The sequence below is a fragment of the Castor canadensis genome, chromosome 2, assembly GCF_047511655.1.
Source record: "Castor canadensis chromosome 2, mCasCan1.hap1v2, whole genome shotgun sequence".
NCBI classification, from domain to species: Eukaryota; Metazoa; Chordata; class Mammalia; order Rodentia; family Castoridae; genus Castor; species Castor canadensis.
In genome coordinates, this window is record NC_133387.1 from 76,580,731 (window position 1) to 76,601,611 (window position 20,881).

Below are 20,881 nucleotides of genomic sequence, written 5' to 3' on the forward strand. Positions count from 1 at the left end.
AAATGTAGATTGCTTTCGGTAGTATAGCAATTTTTACTATGTTAATTGTGCCAATTCATGAGCATGGCAGATCTTTCTACCTTCTATAGTCTTGTTTGATCTTCTTTCTGGTTTGTAGTTCTCCCTGTAGAGGTCATTTACACCCTTTGTTACATTTATTTGTAGGTATTTGACTTTTTTTTTGAGGCTATTGTAAATGGAATTGTTTTTGTATATTCTTTCTCAATTTGTTCATTGTTGCTGTATAGAAAGGGCTACTGATTTTTGTAAATTGATTTTGTATCCTGCTACATTGCTAAAGTTGTTTATGGTGACTAGGAGTTTTTGGGTGGGATTTTTTTGGGTCTTTGAAGTATAGGATCATGTCTGAAAATAGGAATACTTTGACTATTTCTTTACCTATTTGTATCCCTTTTATTTCTTCTTCTTGCTTTATTGCTCTGGATAGGAATCCCAGGACTATGTTGAATAAGAGGGGAAAATGGGCACCCTTGTCTTTTTCCTGACTTTAGGGGAAATGGTTTCAGTTTTTCCCCAACAAGTGTGATGTTGGCTATAGGTTTGCCATATATAGCCTGTTTAATGTTGAAGTACATTCCCTGTATTTCTAATTTTCTTAGGGCTTTTACCATGAAGTGGTGTTGGATCTTATCAAAGGCTTTTTCTGCATCTATTGAGATGATCAAGTGGCTTTTGTTGTTGCTTCTGTTAATGTGCTATATTACATTTATTGATTTGCATATGTTGAACCAGCCTTGCATCTCTGAGGTAAAGCCTACATGGACATGGTAAATGATCTTTTTGATATGTTGTTGAATTTGGTTTGCCATTATTTTATTAAGGATTTTTGCATCAATGTTCATTAAGGAGATTGGCCTGTAGTTCTCCATTTTGAATGTGTCCTTGTCTGGTTTTGGAATGAGTATAATACTGGCTTTATAGAATGAGTTACACAGTGTTCCTTCACTTTCTATTTCACGGAAAAGTTTAATGAGTTTTAGTATTAGTTCTTGTTTAAAGGTCTGGTAGAATTTAGCAGAGGATCCGTCAGGTCCTGAATTTTTCTTTTTTTGGGAGACTTTATTGCTGTCAATTTCATTATGTGTTATAGATCTGTTTAGGTGGTTAATATCTTTTTGGTTCAGTTTTGGATGGTCATTAAGTATCTAGAAATTTGTCCATTTCTTCAAGATTTTCCAATTTATTGGAATATAAGTTCTCAAAGTAGTCTCTGATGATTCCCTGGATTTCTGTGGTGTTTGTTGCTATCTCCCCTTTTTCGTTTCTAATTTTACTAATTTGGGTCTTTTCCCTCCTAATAAACATGAAAGTTTCTAATGGAAGGCAAAAGAAGAGTCCATACCACTCCCAAGGTGTAGGCCATATGAAAAACTGGAACATACCACCTTAGTAGGAGCCTGTAATGTGCAAAATTTAGAAAAAGCCAAATGTGTTTTAACTAGAGAATATTATGGTGATGGTTTAAATAAACAGCAAAATTACTTGACAAAGGATGAGTTGCAAAGAAGAAAGCAGAATGGTATAGGAATAAAAACAAATGATCCAGACAGGAGAAAATATTTTAAATTCATAATCAAATGCATAGTACAGAAATTGTTTCAGTCTTATACCATAGTTCTAAACAAGAAGCACTAATGTATATTATTTCAATTATTGCACTAAAACCATAACAGTAAAAGCATACAAATAAAAGATTCAAATTTTAGTAATAGTTTTAACTAATATTACCAAACTCATTATTTTAAGGAAAGAATGACATTGGTTCCTCTTATCACACAGTACATTATGTTCTTCCTTTCTCTTTCCAATCTAACTGAATTAGTCCAGTTTCAGCCCTTTCAATTTGTCTTCTATAATAGGTATTTGCATGTGTAGCTTCCTTTCTCTAGAATACTTTCTTTGACCTTTAAATCTCTGCCTGGATGGAAAAGTTACATTTCAGGTCATTCCTCTTCCTTAATGAGTGCCTATCTTGTCTTCCCTAAGTCAAATATACCCATCATAAGGCTCTCATCTACCTCCTTTTTCACTCTTGTCTGCATCTCAATTTCATATGTATTTCTGTGATTCTCTTCTGGCCTGAAGTTCCATGTAACAATACCTGATATTATGTTATCTTATGTGTTAATTTGCTCAGAATTGCATGTCATGAGTGTGTGTCATGAACCCAAACCACAGTATATACTCAGTATATATTTTGAATGACTAAATGTTGCTGAGTGGGATTTAGATCTCTGGCACTTTTGCTGAGTTTCTACAATTCTTTCAGAACATAATGTTTTATTTTTTGTTATTCTAAGTTTGTATTTCATCTCCGTCCCCTCCTCTTTCCTTTTCCTCAGTATATCCAACTGCAATGAACAGGAAGTGAGGTTCTACTTTGGGGTTCCAAGTATTCTTACATATCACCATGCTGATCCTCAGGACCTATTCTTTCCTGGTTAATACTGTAGTTTCATACAAGATAAGGGCAAAGAAAAAGAACACACACTATCAAATAAACAATAAATTGAAAAAGTTGTTCAAGTTCTACCTCAGATCATCTAGGATTCCATCCATAATATGTGTACCACATCCTCTAAGAAAATCAATGGTTTGAACTAAATGTCAGATGGAAGCTATGTCTATAATGCCTAAAGTAATATATGTGGAGGAACCCTACCCCTCCTACACTCACACCCACTTAGGGAGGCATGATGGGAGCAAAATACCAAGAGCAATGCAGAAGGAGGAAGGAGGGGCCAAGCACAAAGAATGCTAGAATATGGAAATCAGGAATGAGCTCAGGAACATTTCTCACACATGCAAAATTCAAACTATGATTTGAGGAAGAAACAACCAATAAATAAGTTCCACAAAAGGAAGTCATCTAGTTAAAAGTAGTTTAACCAAAGGTTGAAAAAAAATCCTTATTCTTGACTCTGTCTTGGTGCACTAGGTTCTTTTGCTTTTCTGCCTGCCAGTTTCTCTCCTTTTAAATGGCATCCTAAATAAATCTTTGCTTTCTCCTATTCTCACATCTCAGTAAATTATTTTACCAATGTATGTCTCCAAAATCCACTATGACATATTCTAAGGTTATTCTTCATTATTGGGAATGGATAATTAGTTTTAAAGACAGAAGAATTAATCATTTATGTTTCTTTAACTAGGCAATATTTCCCAGGCAGGCAGGAGTAAGAAAAATGGAAGGCAAAAACACTTCTCTAAAGATTCCACAAAATCATAAATCATATCCCAGAAGCCACACCAAGATGTGAAATAAAATTTGGTTTATGTAGTGAAGAAAAAGTGGAGATGGGAACCTAGCAGACTCACTCTTGAGTACTTTCATTCTAATTCTTATAACAGAGTTAAACAAGCCAATAAAAAGAAAAAAATCCATGAATGCAAATCTTTCCTTCTCTCCTACATCACTAAGGGAATGAATGTCCAAAAGGTTCATGTCAACCACCCAATACTGCCTCCATCCTGGCAAGTTGAAATAATTACAAGACTCTCTGGAATGTTTTCCTTTCCTCTTACACTTCTGTTAAGTTTATTTATAGGATTAATAAGTTTCTGTACCCTAGCACTTAAATTAGGTCCAACAGAAGAACACCTGGAATGTATGTGGAAATGTGGGCTTTAAAGGCAAGGAGGGAGTCAGGCATAGTGAATCTCATCTGTAATCCCAGCTCAACTGGAGGCTGAGATTGGGAGGCTCATGTTTCAAGACCAGCCTGGGCAAAAAGTTAGTGAGCACAAATCTCAAAAAATAAGCTGGCCATGGTGGTGCATGTCGGTGGTCCTAGCTACATGGGAGGATGTAGGGAGGTAGGGGGCAGTCCAGGCTGGCTCTGGGTAAAAATGAGAGACTCAACATAAAAATAACCTCAAAGTAAAAAGGGCCAAAGGCATAGCTCAAGTGGCAGAGAGCATGCCTATCAAGTGCAAGGCCTTGAGTTCAAACCCCAGTACCAGCAAACAAATAAAATTTGAAAAAAAAGACAAGGATGTTCCCTGTTATAGACCTATATTTGTGTTCTCCCAAACTCCTAAATTGAAACATAATCCCCAATGTGATAGCATTTGGAGTAGGGGGGCATTGGTAGGTAATTAAATTATTTAATTTAATTGCCTTTTAAATGGCACTCTAGAGAGCTCCTGTACCCTTCTACCATGTGAGGATGATATCAGAAGATGACCATATATAACCCAGGAAGTAGGCCCTTGCCCAACATAGAATCTCTCAGTACCTTGATCTTTTACTTTACATTTTAAGCAAAGCGTAAAAGAAGGGGACTGTTTCCACCCAACTGCTTATAATAAAAAGTGAGTAAAATGGTTTAAAGACAGAATTATTCATCAAAAAGAAAGCATAACTAAGATTTGGGAAATGTTCAGCCTATATGTAATTTCAGGAGGGTGTGGCCAAACAACAATTTGATAGAAAGATGACCATGGACCAGGCAACTCAACAGAAACCAGACTCTAGTCATTACTAGGAGGGGAGGAATAATATGAGTCAACTGTCTACACAGAAGCTAGGAGCTATTGTTCAAGACAATGGAAGACCAGCCTGGGCTGGTCTAAAGGTAATTTGAAGATCTTTGGGACTGCTTCTCACATCCTAATTCCAAGGACTCCAGAGGCAGTTTCAAAGGATGGACAGCCTGCCCCAAGCAAGGCCTGGGCTATGTCGACCCTCTGATGGATTCAGGAATCAAATTCTCCCTAAAATGGAGGGATTAAGCCTCCATTGAGGTTTCAAGGGACATCAGCCAGAGCTTCTGGTTTGGGACTCCACCCTTGGAGAGTTGTAGCAAGAGACCTTGGCCAGTGGGAGAAAGCCTAAACCAAAAACCACTGTGGAAGTCAGGGATGGCTTCATCAGAGTTATGCTCAGTGGAACCAAGAAGTGTGATGCCTGAAACTAGGAGGGCTTAATGTCTGTCTGTCAAAGCTATGGAAGTAGGATCATTACCTCCTCTAGGAGGCCTGGAAAGCTAATCATGGAGATAAAGAGGATTTTTCTCTAGCTTTTGGATCTAATGGAATTTGGCTTGCTGGAGTTTGGACTTAGTTAGAATTTGTTATACCTCTCTTCTTTCCTATTTCCCTCTGTGGGAATGGCAATGTCTAGTCTGTACCTATACCATGACTGTATTTTAAAAACATATAACATGTTGTTTTCATAGGTTCATGCCCAGAGAATAACTTGTTTCAATAATACTTTGCCTATAGTAATGAGGACTGGATCTAAACAGATGAGCCTTGCATATATAATAAAGAAAGCATGCACAGATTCTCCTCTTGAATGAGAAGAGAATGAGTTAAGAATGACTAGAGGGAGATTCCAAGACGGTGACTAGAGGGAGGAAGCAGAAAGCGAGCTTCCTAAAGTAAACTCTCAGAGAGACACTGGAGATACACCTGGCAGGAAGAATCACCAAGAAGAGGCAAAACCCTCCACACCCCCAGGCTGTGCATAGCATCCCCCCGCCACATTAAACAGAGAAACCATGAGGGCTCCTGTGCTGCCAGATGACACTCCTAACCTGCTTGGGAGATGCAGACCTCCAGGTGAGCAAATGAGCGACATGTGGTACTCCCTGGAACAAATCAGCATAGGCCCCTGGACAGACTGAACCCTGCCCAGGGAAAAAAGAAAAAACAAACTGAATAATAAACAAGCAGCTGAGACAAAAAAAAAAAAAAAAAGACACATAGCAAAGAGCGTGGGGCGCCCTGAGCTCCAGAGAGTGGGGGAGGGGCACTCCCTCACGTGAACTGTAAATAAACAAGCAGCCAAAGAAGGCAAGAGTGGTAGCCCCACCCAGCAACCTTGGAGCAGGGAAAGCTTGTAACAGTGGCTGTCATGTGGAAAGCTCCACTGGAGAAGGGAGGAGAGGCATTTCCCCACATGAAGTGTAAATAAACAAGCTGGCTGGAAAAGGCAGGTGTGGCACCTCCTCCCCCAGTGTGCTTGGAGAGGGGAAGGCATCCAACAGCAGCTAAAGTGTGGCATGCTCCACTGGAGAGTGGGGGAGGGGAACCTTCCCATGCGAACTCTAAATAAAAAAAAAGACTGGAATTGCAGGTAGGGCTGTATACTGGAGAAAACAAAAGGGGCATGCGTCCAGGAGAACTCTTAATAAACAAAGCCTGCAGGGCTAGGTGAGTGTAAAGCTCACTCCTGAGATCTGCAATAAACAAAGCCTGCAGCAGCAGCAGCTGGTTGACAATAGGTAGCAGGTGAGCTGCAGCCTCAGATAGACAGTCACAAAGCTGTCTCCAGATTCCTTTTTTTTTAATCTTTGATGAGACAATGATAGAACTACTACTCAGACACCAACACCAGGATTGGAGGCTGAGGGACTGACACCAAAACTATTAAGATTGAAACTTTATTGCATTTGAACTTGGAATTTTTTATCCTCTCTCTGTCTCTCTAATGTTTGTTTAGCTCACTGTTGATTAGTTCACTATTTCTCCCTGTTTATTTCTTTGGCTCTGTTTTTATGTTTGTTTGTTTTGTTTTCTTTTTTTTTTTTTTACCTTCTTTGCTTTCCCTCTCCTCTCACCTATTCATTCTAGATATCATCATTGTTACTACTACAAGCTAGACAATACTGAATTACACAAAGTACAGGGACAGTAACAGTACAGGATTCAGAGGGAAATGAAGAAAACAGAAGCCCAGATCCAGACTCCAACAAAACAAAGATAAACTACAACAAAGAACCCAATGAAGCCCACAAGAACAATCTGAAAGAAATGCTGCAAATAATCAATGAGAATTTTATAGAGATGATACTGGATATGGTCAAGCAAAATGTACAGGAGACACTCAAGAAATTCCAAGACAACAAAAATAGAGAATTTGAGAAAGCACAAGAAGAAATAAAAGAAACCATAGAAGCACTGTATAAGTGAAACAAAGAACATGATAAATAAAGACATAAATGAACTGAGGATGAAAATAGACAATATTAAAGAGGAAGAGACTCAGGATATGGAAAACCTCAGAAAAAGAACAAAACAGAACTGCAAAACAAAATGGAAGTCCAATCCATCAGACTAGAACAAGCAGAAGAATCTCAGAACTCGGAGATAAAAATGGTAATTAAATGAAAAACCAAAGAACTATTAGTTAAACAACTCAAGACCTGTGAAAAGAAAATATAAGAACTCACCGACTCCATCAGAAGACCAAACCTGAGAATCATGAACATTGAAGGAGGAGAAGAAGTGCAAGCAAAAGGAATGTGTAATATATTCAACAAAATAACAACAGAAATTTTCCCAAATCTAGAGAAAACTATGCCCATACAGAACAGAAAGCCTTCAGAACACCAAACAGACCTGGCCAAAATAGAACTACCCCATGACATATTATCATTAAAACAACAAGTACGGAGACTAGAGAAACAATATTGAAGGCTGTAAGAGAGAAAAAACAAATAAGATACAAAGGTAAACCCATCAAAATCACAGCAGACTTCTCAACAGAAACATTAAAAGCAAGAAGAGCTTGGGGTGAGGTCTTCTGGGCACTGAATGAAAATAACTTCAACCCTAGGATGCTCTACCCAGCAAAACTATCATTCAAAATAGATGGAGCAATAAAAGTCTTCCATGATAAGCAGAAACTAAAACAATATATGACCACAAAGCAACCACTACAAAAGATTCTTCAAGGAATTCTACACACAGAAAGTGAAACCCAACATAACCATGAAAAGGCAGGTAGTACCAAACTACAGGAAAAGAAAAAGGAAAAAAGTAGAGAGTAACATTGATTTAGCAACACACAATCAAACTCACAAACAACTAAGACAACAAAATGACAGGAATCTCCATATACTTATCAATACTAACAGTTAATGTTAACAGACTTAATTCCCCCAGCAAAAGGCACTGTTTGACAAACTGGATTAAAAAGGAAGATCCAACAATTTGTTGCTTATAGGAGACCCACCTCATCAATAGAAATAAGCATAGGCTTAGGATCTAAAAGCATATATTAACTCCAACAAAGTAGTAGTGGGAGACTTAACACCCCACTATCATCAATAGATAGATCATCCAAACAAAAAATCAATAAAGAAATCCTAGATCTAAAACATACCATAGATCAACTGAACCTAGTTGATGTCTGCAGAACATTTCATCCAACTTCTACACAATATACATTTTTCTCAGCAGCCCATGGAACCTTAACCAAAATAGATCATATCCTAAGGCACAAAGCAAGCCTCAGCAAATATAAGAAAATAGAAATTACACCATGCATTCTACCTGATCACAATGCATTAAAACTAGAACTCAACAACAAAAATAAAGACAAAAAACATGCAAACAGCTGGAAACTGAGTAGCTCATTGCTTAATGAACAATGGATCATTGATGAAATAAAAGAGGAAATTAAAAGTTTCCTGGAAGTCAATGAAAATGAAAACACAACCTACCGGAACCTTTGGGACACAGTAAAGGCAGTCCTGAGAGGAAAATTTATAGCCATGAGTGCATATATTAAAAAGACTGAAAGATCTCAAATCAATGACCTAATGATACATGTCAAACTCCTAGAAAAACAAGAACAAGCAAACCCCAAAACAAATAGAAGGAGAAAAATAATAAAAATAAGAGTAGAAATCAATGAAATAGAAACCAAAAAAACCATACAAAGAATTAATGAAACAAAAAGTTGGGTCTTTGAGAAAATAAACAAGATCAACAGACCCCTGGCAAACCTGACTAAAATGAGGAGAGAAAAACCCCAAATCAGTAAAATCAGGAATGCAAAAGGGGAGATAATAACAAATACCATGGAAGTCCAGGAAATCATCAGCGACAACTTTGAGAACCTGTATTCAAAAAAATTTGAAAATCTTGAAGAAATGGAGATTTCTAGATATATATGATCATCCAAAACTGAACCAAGAGGACATTAATCACCTGAATAGATCTATAACACAAAATGAAATTGAAGCAGCAATCAAGAGTCTCCCCAAAATGAAAAGTCCAGGACCTGATGGATTCTCTGCTGAATTCTATCAGACCTTTAAAGAAGAACTGATACCAACCCTCCTTAAACTGTTCCATGAAATAAAAAGGGAAGGAAAACTGCCTAACACATTTTATGAAGCCAGTATTACACTTATCCCAAACCAGGAAAAGACATCTCCAAAAAGGAGAACTATGGGACAATCTCCTTAATGAACATTGAAGCAAAAATCCTCAATAAAATAATGGCAAACCGAATTCAACAACACATCAAAAAGATCATTCACCATGACCAAGTAGGCTTCATCGCAGGAATGTAGGGGTGGTTCAACATACGAAAATCAATAAATGTAATAAACCACATTAACAGAAGCAAAGACAAAAGCCATCAATCATCTCAATAGATGCAGAAAAAGCCTTTGATAAGATCCAACACAATTTCATGATAAAAGCTCTAAGAAAGCTAGGAATAGAAAGAAAGTACCTCAACATTATAAAGGCTATATATGACAAACCTACAGCCAGCATTATACTTAACGGAGAAAAACTGAAACCATTCCCTCTGATATCAGGAACAAGACAAGGATGCCCACTATCTCCACTCCTATTCAACATAGTACTAGAATTCCTAGTCAGAGCAATTAGGCAAGAAGAAGGAATAAAAGGAATACAAGTAGGTAAAGAAACTGTCAAAATATCCCTATTTGCAGATGATATAATCCTATACCTTAAAGACCCAAAATACTCTACTCAAAAGCTCCTATACACCATCAACAGCTATAGCAAGGTAGCAGGATATAAAATCAACATAGAAAAATCATTAGCATTTCTATACACTAAAATGAACAAACTGAGAAAGAATATATGAAAACAATTCCATTTATAGTAGCCTCAAAAAAAATCAAATACCTAGGAGTAAACTTAACAAAGGCTGTGAACGACCTCTACAAGGAAAACTATAAACTTCTGAAGAAAGAGATTGAGGAAGACTATAAAAAGTGGAGAGATCTCCCATGCTCATGGATTGGTAGAATCAACATAGTAAAAATGGCTATACTCCCAAAAGCAATCTACATGTTTAATGCAATTCCCATCAAAATCCCAATGACATTCATCAAAGAGATTGAAAAATCTACCGTTAAATTTATTTGGAAACACAAGAGACCACGAATAGCCAAGGCAATACTCAGTCAAAAGAACAATGCAGGAGGTATCACAATACCTGACTTCAAACTATATTACAAAGCAATAACAATAAAAACAGCATGGTACTGGCACAAAAACAGACATGAAGACCAGTGGAACAGAATGGAAGACCCAGATATGAAGCCACACAACTATAACCAATTTATATTTGACAAAGGTGCTAAAAATATATGATGGAGAAAACATAGCCTCTTCAATAAAAACTGCTGGGAAAACTGGTTAGCAGTCTGCAAGAAAAATGAAACTAAATCCATGTTTATCACCTTATATCAGTATTAACTCAAAATGGATCAAGGACTTTAAAATCAGACCCCAAACTCTAAAGTTGGTACAGGAAAGAGGAGGAAATACTTTGGAAGTAATAGGTATAGGCAAGGACTTTCCCAAGGGAACCCCAGCAGCTCAGCAACTAAGAGATAGTATAGACAAATGGGACTTCATAAAACTAAAAAGCTTCTCCTCAACAAAAGAAATGGCCTCTAAACTGACGAGACCACCCACAGAGTGGGAGAAAATATTTGCCAACTATACATCATACAAAGGACTGATAACCAGAATATATAGGAAACTCAAAAAACTAAACTCTCCCAAAATTAATGAACCAATAAAAAAATGGACAAGTGAACTAAACAGAACTTTCTCAAAAGAAGAAATTCAAATGGCCAAAAAACACATGAAAAAATGCTCACCATCTCTAGCAATAAGGGAAATGCAAATTAAAACCACACTAAAATTCCACCTCACCCCTGTTAAAATAGCCATCATTAGCAACAGCCACCAAGAACAGGTGTTGTTGAGGATGCGGGGAAAAAGGAACCCTCTTACACTGTTGGTGGGAATGTAAACTAGTACTACCACTCTGGAAAATTTTGGAGGCTTCTTAAAAATCTAAATATTGATCTACCATATGATCCAGCAATACCACTTTTGGGGATCTACCCAAAAGACTGACACAGGTTACTCCAGAGGCACCTGCACACCCATGTTTATTGCGGCACTATTCACAATAGCCAAGTTATGGAAACAGCCAAGATGCCCCACCACTGACAAATGGATCAAGAAAATGTGGTAGCTATACTCAATGGAATTTTATGCAGCCATGAAGAAGAACAAAATGTTATCATTCACAAGTAAATGGATAGAACCTGAGAACGTCATCCTGAGCAAGGTTAGTCAGGCCCAGAAGACCAAAAATTGTGTGTTCTCCCTCATATGTGGACATTAGATCAAGGGCAAACACAATAAGGGGATTACACTTTGATCACATGATGAGACGAGAGCACACAAGGGAGGTGTGACGATAGGCAAGAAACCAAAAAAACCCAACAAGATAGCATTTAATGTCCTCAATGCAAAGGAACTAATGCAGAAGCTTTAAAGCAACAGAGGCCAGTAGGAGAAGGGGACCAGGAACTAGAGAAAAGATAAGTTCGAGAAGAATTAACTTAGAAGGTAACACACATGCACAGGAAATTAATGTGAGTCAACTCCCTGTATAGCTATCCTTATCTCAACTAGAAAAAGCCCTTGTTCCTTCCTATTATTGCTTATACTCTCTCTTCAACAAAACTAGAGATAAGGGCAAAATAGTTTCTGTCTGGTAGCAAGGGGGTGGGGGAGAGGGAGGGGTGAGGGAAAAGGGAGGGTGAGGAGGGAAGGGGGGAAAAATGACCCAAACATTGTATGCACATATGAATAAAAGAAAAAAAAAGAATGACTAGAGGCTTTGTTAAGGGAAACGTTTGCTCAAAAACATAAAATTAAAGAGGAAACATTTTTTTATGTTTTGTGCAGTACTGGGGTTTGAACTCAGGGCCTTTATTATAAGCCACTCTACCAGCCCTATTTTTGTGATTTGTTTTTCTTTTTTTTAATTTCTTTTATTCATACGTGAATATGAAAATTTCAGGAGATGCAAAATCAATTGTTTACATTGAACCTAAATGTCTATAGCTAAGATAGGCAGGACTGTTCAAAAAGGGCAAAGTCCTGGAATAGAAGGATGGTTCATAAAGGAAAGCTTTTTGATGGGTCAGTTTTAGAAGTAGAATGCATGTCACCTTGATGGCTAATCTTCAACATACAACAAATCATCTTTGTTGATTTAGCTTGAAGCTGTCAGTTAAAATAAATGTGGCAGCTCTTTCAATTTCCAACCTCCTCTGACTTAGTTTTGGACATCTCAAAATTGTTCTCTTATCAACTACATCAAATGTTCTATATAAAAAAATTCAGAATTTTGTTATGGTCTGGATATGAAGTATCCCCCCAAAATATTCATGTGTTGAAGATTTGGTCTCTACCGGGTGGCACTATTGAGGTGACTAGATCATGAGGATTCAAACTTCATCAATGAATTAATCTATTGATGAATTCATAGCTGAATGAGGTACGAGCAGAATGGTCTTGGTTGGAGGAAGTAGCTCACTTTGAAGGATATAGCTTAGCCCTGACCATTTCGTCCTCTGTTTTCTGACAACAATGAGGGAATCATTTCTGCTATTCCACATACTGATACCAATGTTCTGCCTCACTACAGATGAGGAACAATGGAGCCAACTGACCATGGATTGAAGACCTCTGAAACCATGAACCAAAATAAATTTTCCTCCCTTTTTAGCTGTTTATGTTAGATATTTTGTCACAGTAATGAAAAGTGATTAACACAATTATGAAGTATGATTACTAAAATACCTGTCTTGGATTCTGAATTTTTATGTTGCATTTTCTTAAAGTGGAACACATTCTTTATTAAATAACAATACCAAGTGCTCTTGCCCAATATCTCAAAACACTTATTCCAATACACCTGAGCAATCATTGGGCAAAGATTGGAGCTATTCTACCTTTTGCAGATGTTTTTATCAGTTGTTACATGTTCTTTGAATTGCTAAAAACAAAAAACAAAAAGGATTTTTTAAGCAGGCATAATTTCTAATACATGTCCAGAAGGTTTTAGTAAATCTAAACAAGTACAGCGTCAAGCAAAAGGTTAACCTACACCTTGTGAACACCTCTTTTTGACTGGTCCTTGAATATGTTGTGGCTAGGCAAGACTACTATATAAACTACATATTGAGCCTTGTGCCTTGTAATTATGGTAAGTGTTATTTGTGAAAGTTTCTTCAACTTATTGGGAATTTTGCTTCCTCAGCTGGTAGCAATTATAGACTCAAAGACCACCAGAAATAATTCTGCAGCCCCTTTTGGGATGCACAAGCTTGTTATGAACACTTAAGAGCAAGCATACAGGAAACATTACACTCTGATAATAAACAAAGCCGGGGGAAGGTTATTCTTTTCCATTAAAATATCTTGCCATAAATGATTCAAAAGCCCAGACAGAAATAAGTCCATGAACATATGCAACTTTATCTGAAATCAGAGCCATTCCTATGCAGAATTCTGAATTTTGAAAGTAACAGCTCACACAAATTACTGACAACTCCTTGTCCAGTCAGATGCATCTAACAAAGCAATTTCCATATGAGCAACCACAAACATTTCTGACTTCAGTTGTTAATCTCCCATGAAAAATTATTTCCATACTATTTTTAGCTTGTATATGGTAGTGATTATCTGTTTATCTCTAAAGCATGAAAACTTATGGTGCCTTTTACAATGTATTTTTGTATCATTTTCCCTTCCATGTCCTTGGTAAATGGAAGATTCACATTTTTCTCCTAGGAACAAAAGTTGAGAAGCAAATCACTTTCTTTTCAGTTGGCTCCTTTTCTGTCTCCCAAATTCTTACACTATGGGGCCTATTTTTCAAAGGAGGTACTCTACCACTTGAGCCACACCTCCAGTCCTGGGGCCTATTTTTCAAAAGATTTCTATTTTACCCTCTTAGATAAAAAAGAAAATGCAATTCTGTGAAGCCAACTAATATGGAAAAGGAGATTAAATAAAAATGAATTTCATAATTTACCTTGATCACATAAATACAAAATTAAGTAAATCTTTTTTTATATTGCTATGTAGAAATTGACATTGTCAAAACACAGAAACCTGAGGAGCCAAGATGGTGGATTAGAAACAGCCCTCTCTAGCTTCTCAGCATCTGGGAAACAAAACAACCAGAAAATAGTTTCTCAGCAATAACTGATGAGGAAAGTAGAGCTGGTGACACAGTGGTCTAGATCCCTTCAATGGTCCATGAACTTGCTGTTACCAATCGGGAATACTGAGACACAAATCCAGTGCTGTCCAGTGCTCCAAGGTGAAGGTGGTAAAGAAAGACACAGTGGGACAAATTGGCAGACTGCTGTCTGGATGCCAACAGCAGCTGCATCACAGAATCCACCAGGAGACAAAAGACAGCCCTGAGGTCTGGCTGAACACCACTTCCATTCTCAGCTCTACCTATGAAATCATGGAGCTGATGTGGATAGTCCCAGCAAATGTAGCCTGGGAAAGGAACAGCTCCAGCACAGACCAAACAGACTGTGACTTGGTGGGATCCCTGGGAGAAGGAGGCTGTACATGTTAAGTGGGAAGGGAGTGAGGCTGCAGGGTAAGGGCCAGAGACCTGTAATCAAATCTCCACATATGCTGGAAAACTCGCAAAAGATTGTAACTGCCATTACAGTAAGTCAAACCTCAAATTAATCTGTCACCTGCTGGACTGAACAATATAGACTTAGAAGGGGAAGAAAAAATAATAACTGCTCTGAAGAGCAACTTCGAACTTTGATTTTTAATTTTGTTTTTGTTGCCATTAATATTTTTTCATTTAGCTTACATATATATTTTATTAATTAATTTTTTGTTAGTTTTGTACATTTGATTAGGGTACAATCTCTTTCTCATTTTTTTAGTTCTGCTTTTTCTCACTTCTTTTTCATTGCAGTCACTATATATGAGGCACAATATCCACCTTTCCATATTTAACTTTAAACCACATCTTCTTCCCTTTCCTATTGCCCTCTTTCACTTATATCTTCTTCATCTTTATTCCCCCTTCCACAACTCATCTTTTTTTAAAAAATTATTCATTTATTCACATGTGCATACATTGTTTGGGTCATTTCTCCCCCCGACCCTCCTACCCCTACCTCTTCCCCCTCCTCCCCCCTCAGTTCCAGGCAGGTCCTGTTCTGCCCTTATCACTAATTTTGTTGAAGAAAAGACACAAGCATAATAAGGAAGACAAAGCATTTTTGCTCCACCTCACCCCTGTTAGAATAGCATCAAAAAACAACATGTGTTGGTGAGGATCTGGGGAAAAAGAAACCCTAGTCCACTGCTGGTGGGAATGCAAGCTGGTGCAATCACTCTGGAAAAAAATTTGGAGACTTCTTAAAAATCTACACATATGATCCAGCAATCCCACTCCTGGGGATATACCAAAGGAATGCAACACAGGTTACTCCAGAGGCACCTGCACACCCATGTTTATTGTAGCACTATTCACAATAGCCAAGTTATGGAAACAACCAAGATGCTCCACTATTGATGAATGGATCACAACTCTTCTTTGTTATACTTTTAGTAGATAATTAATTTTCCAGATCATTTTTTGTGAGTCTGTTTATTCTTCTTCCATTCTCTTTGCCTTCCTTCTTTGTGTGTGTGTGTGTGTGGTATTGGGTCTTCGACTCAGGGACTACACCTTGAGCCACTCCAACACTCTGTTGTTTTGTGTTGGGTATTTTCAAAATAGGGTCTCATGAAGTATTTGCCTGGGTTAGCTTTGAACTGTGATCCTCCTGATCTCTGCCTCCTGAGTAGCTAGGATTATATGTGTGAGCCACTGGTGCCTTCCTTCCTTAGTACACTATTAACTAGACTTTTTCTACCTATGTCATTACACTTTCTTATTAATCCCTTCTATTTACCCAGCTGTCACTCCTTCTAAACTGGTAAGACCATACAGTTGTAATATTCTTTAGCATGATCCCCTTATGTCAATCACATTACCATCCTTATTATCTAAGGTCTACCCTAATCACAAAGTATTATCTTTTCTCCTTTACTCGTCCCAAGATCCTGGAGCAGCAATGGTGATTGGTTGTTACTAGGATTGGATGTAAACTCATTGTGGGTGTACATCATCTGTGATTGCCTCTGCAGCTAAAATTCCTCTCCCTTAGCAAAATAGGAGTCTGTACTTAGCATTCTGAGCATGGTGATGGGATGTCTAACTACAGAATCACACCTTTGTCCCATCTAGGTTAGTGACAAGAAAATTAATGACAGTCCAGCCACTACCCAGTCTAATGTAGACTCTGAGAAATTTCCAACTGAAAAGACCTAGATTAAAACCTCCCAGCCAAAACTTATACTCACATGAATAAATTCCAACATAGAAACATTAGTAAAAAAGTAACATGTCCCCTCCAAATGGCAATAGTTTCACAACAAAGGAATTGAACAAAAGTGAAGTGGATGAAATTTCAAATAATGAACTCAAAAAAACAATGACAAGAATGATGAATGAAATTAAAGAGGAGATATATCAGCACCTGAATGAAATAAAAAAGATGCAAATAAGCATCTGATTGAACTTGAAGAGAATTCCAACAAACAGCTTGAAAGAAATAAGAAAGACAATGTAGGATATGAAAAAAGGAATTCAATAAGACATTAAAATCCCCAAAAAATCAAGTTGAAATCTTGAAAATGAAAAGCTCAATAACCCAAATAAAAAGCTCAGTCAAAAGTTTTGCTATTAGAATAGAACAAGTTTAAAATAGAGTATCAAGGATTGAAGATAAACTAGAGGAATTAGATCAATCAGATAAAGACAAAGGAAAAATACCAAGAAAATAGGAATGGAACATGAAAGATCTCTGGGATACCATTAAAAGACCAAACCTGCAAATCATGGGTATAGAAGAAGAAAAAGAGGTACAAGCTAAAGGCATAGATAATATATTCAAAAAGTACTTTAGTAACAGAAAACGTGTCCAACCTTGAGAAAGAGAGCTTCATTTATGTATAGCAGGTTCAGAACACAAACAGGCAAGATCATAAAACACCTATAGATATACTATAGTTTAAATATCAAATATACAGAACAAAGAAAGAATACTGAAAGGTGCAAGGGAGAAGCAACAAGTCACATGTAAAGATAGACCCATTAGAATAACAGCAGATTTCTCAACACAAACTCTAAATGCAAGGGGGGTATGGAATGATATAAGCTTTAAAAGAAAATAACTGTCAAATTAGACTAATGCATCCAGTAAAGCTATCCTTCATAACTGAAGGAGGAATAAAAACCTTCCATAATAAACAAACAAACAAAAAGAAATTCATAACTACTAAACTAGCACTTGTAGAAGATATTTAAAGAAATCTTACAGAAGAGACAAATGCAGCCAGGAAAATACAAGAAAAAGATAAACCCCATGAGATAAATTAGCAAAGGAGGAATATTAAAGAAGTAAACATCACAAAAACAATAAAATGACAGGAAATACTATCTACCTTTCAACATAACAATGAATGCTATTGGTCTCAACTGTCCAATCAAAAGACATAGAATGACAAGATGGATTAAAAAGCAATACCTGATTATTTGTTGTGTACAAGCAAAACATCTCACTAACAAACACAGAATTGGGATGAAAGGATGGAAAAAAATTTTCCAAACATATGGATCAAAAAATCAGGCAGAAGTAGTTATATTCAGCTCTGATAAAATAGACTATACACTGAAATTAGAAGAGACAAAAAGGGTCCCTTCATATTAATAGAGAGAGCAATCCATCAGGAAGAGATAATAGTTGTTATCACATAAGAACCAAATGTTAGTGCACCTAATTCCATTAAAAAATACTTCTGGACTTACAAACACTGATAGAGCCCAACACAATAATTGTAGGAGACCTCAATATACCATTTTCATAATAGATATGTTATCCAGACCAAAAAAAGTGACCTCAGAATTAATTGACCAAATAGACTAAACAGACATCTATGAATATTTCACCCATCAGGTGTGCAATACATATCCTCCTCAGCAGTCCATGGAACTTTCTCCAAAACAGATCATATTTTAGATCAGGAAAATGTCTTAATGAATACAAGAAAATTCAAATAATCTCCTGTATGTTATCAGAACATAATGGAATAAACTAGAAATCAACAGAAAATAAAGTTAAAGAAAGTATTCAAATATATGGAAACTAAACAACACATTGATGATCAAGCAGTGGGCCATTGAAGAAATAAGAGGAGATATCAAAAAGTTCCTAGAATCTAATGAAAATGAAAACAGCAAAGTCAGTTATGAGAGGAAAGTTTATAGGTATAAGTGGCTACATCAAAAAAACCCAGAGAGATCACAAGTGAACAATCTAATGAATGATACATCTCAAGTTGTCAGAAAAACAAAAACAAGTCAAACCCCAAATCAGTAGATAGAAATAAATAATAAAGATTAGGACAGAAATTAATGAAATGGAGAATAAAAACATAACACAAATAATCAATAAAACAAACAAAGAGTTGGTTCTTTGACAAGATACATAAGATTGGTAAGACTTTGGCCAAGTAAATTAAAAAAAAAGAGGAAGAAAATTCAAATCAATAAAGCTAGAGATGAAATGGGATATCACAAAAACACCAGTGAAATCCAGAGGATTATTAGGGAATACTTTGAAAATTTATACTCCAGTAAACTAAAAAATCTAGAAGAAATAGTTAAATTTCTAGATGCATTTATCTACCAAAATTGAACCAAGAAGATATAGACTATGAAAACAGATTTATTATAAGTGATAAGACTGAAGTATGAATGAAGAATCTCCCAGAAAAGAAGAACTCAGAATTGGATGAATTCGCTGCTGAATTCTACCAGCCTTTAAACTAACACTGATGTTTCTCAAGCTATTTCATGAAATAGAAAGGAAAGGAATGTTGACAAACTCATTCTATTAAACCAGTATTACCATAATACCAAAACCGGATAAGAACAAAACAAAACAAGAAAATTATAGACTATTTTTTGATGAACGTAGGTGAAAAAATTTTTACCAAAGTACTTGAAAACCAGTTCAAAAACACATAAAAAATATCATATACTATAATCAAGTTGGTTTTATCCCAGGATGCAAAGATGGTTCAATATATAAAAATCAATAAATGTAATACAGCAGGTTAAGTAAATAAAGCACAAAAATCACAATTCTGCAATTAATGCAGAAAAGGCCTTTTACAAATCCTGCAGCCTTTCATTATTAAAGCTCTGAAGAAAATAATAGAAAGATGATATCTCAAAATATGAAAGAATGATATATAATATATAATTAATATAATATAGGCTATATATGATGAAGTTATAACCATTATATTAAACAGGGGAAAAAACTAAAATCATTCTCTCTAAAGTTAGGAAGGAATCAAGGGTACCCCTTCTCTTCACTCTTAATAAAAGTAGACATATCTTAGATCCTGCTATACCACTCTTGAAAATATACTGAAAGGAGTGGAAATACAAGAGGGAGACCTGCACTCTTTATTTATTGCAGCATTTTTCACAACAGTCAAGTGGTGGAATCAGCTTCGGTGCCCAAAAAACAATGAATGGATAAAGAAAATGTGATATATATATACAATAGAGCATTACTTGACCATAAAAAAAATAAAATTACACTGTTAGTGAGAAAATTATGGAATTGGAGATAACCATATTGAACAAAATATGCCAAGTTCCAAAAGCCAAATATTGCATATTGTTATTCATATGCAGAATCTAGGTAAAAATGATAAAAGTAATAATGGGACTTGAGTGCAAATGGGATACTGTTACGGTGGAGGGTTCGACAAGAAGGGGAGCAGAAATGGAGAGATCATGGGGCCGTGGTGAAGAGGATCAAAATGTACTACATATAAATGTATGGAGATAACAAAGAAATCCACCTAATATTGTTTTACTTTTTCCTTTTTATTTATTGTTGTGCTGGGTAGGGGTACATTCTGGCATTTACAAATGTTCTTATAATATATCAAATATATCATACTTGAATTCACTCCCTCCATCATTTTGCTTTACCCCCCTCCCCCATCGTGGAATATATGTGTACTATGTACACATATATTTAAATATATGTGTACACAGTATTTGCACTATATTCACCCTCCCACGCCCTTTCCCCACCATCTACCCCCTCCCACTGGGACCAGCCTCCCCCCACCACAGGATATTGTTTTTAAAATGGAGGGAGGTGAGAGAGGGGTTAAGGGAATATAACAGAAGGAATGGACTTGCTCAAAACACACCGAATGCATCTACAGAGTTTTTGCATGAAACCCCCTTATACTATTAATGAATTCTTAAAAAAAAAAAAAAAGTATAGGGACCTTTTCAAGATACTTAAACTAAACAAATAAAGTTGAACTAAGACTTTTGCATGCCTTTTACCAAGTGCTTTAAATTGACTCATTTAATATACTTAATAGCTTTTTAAAAAATAAAATAGATTTTTATTTTAGTTTTACCTATGACAAAAATAAGCTTTACAAATATTAAATATCTCATTCAAGTCTATAAGGTAAATAAATGTTGGTTCTGAACATTAAGTTCATTTCCACATGAATTCAGAACTAATTTCCTTTTCTGACTCAATATTGTATCCTTTTAAAAGTTCCTTTTACAAATTTTAAAAGTTCCTTTTAAAAGGCATTTGTTGCCCTTAACGCAGAGAAACTAAAG

The 20,881-nt window shown here is 36.3% G+C and overlaps 1 protein-coding gene across 6 annotated transcripts in view; it reads right to left on the minus strand.

Annotated features, from left to right (window-relative positions):
* The window catches only part of Crppa (CDP-L-ribitol pyrophosphorylase A), a 294,009-nt gene that overhangs the window by 41,941 nt on the left and 231,187 nt on the right, over positions 1-20,881 (minus strand). For 3 of the 6 annotated variants that reach the window (XM_074065075.1, XM_074065077.1, XM_074065073.1), the window contains one exon: positions 5,562-5,654. The exons of the other annotated variants lie outside the window; for them this stretch is intronic. In XM_074065075.1, coding sequence (XP_073921176.1) covers positions 5,562-5,654 — 93 coding nt within the window. The remainder of the gene's footprint in view (positions 1-5,561; positions 5,655-20,881) is intronic. 6 annotated transcript variants of the gene reach the window in all.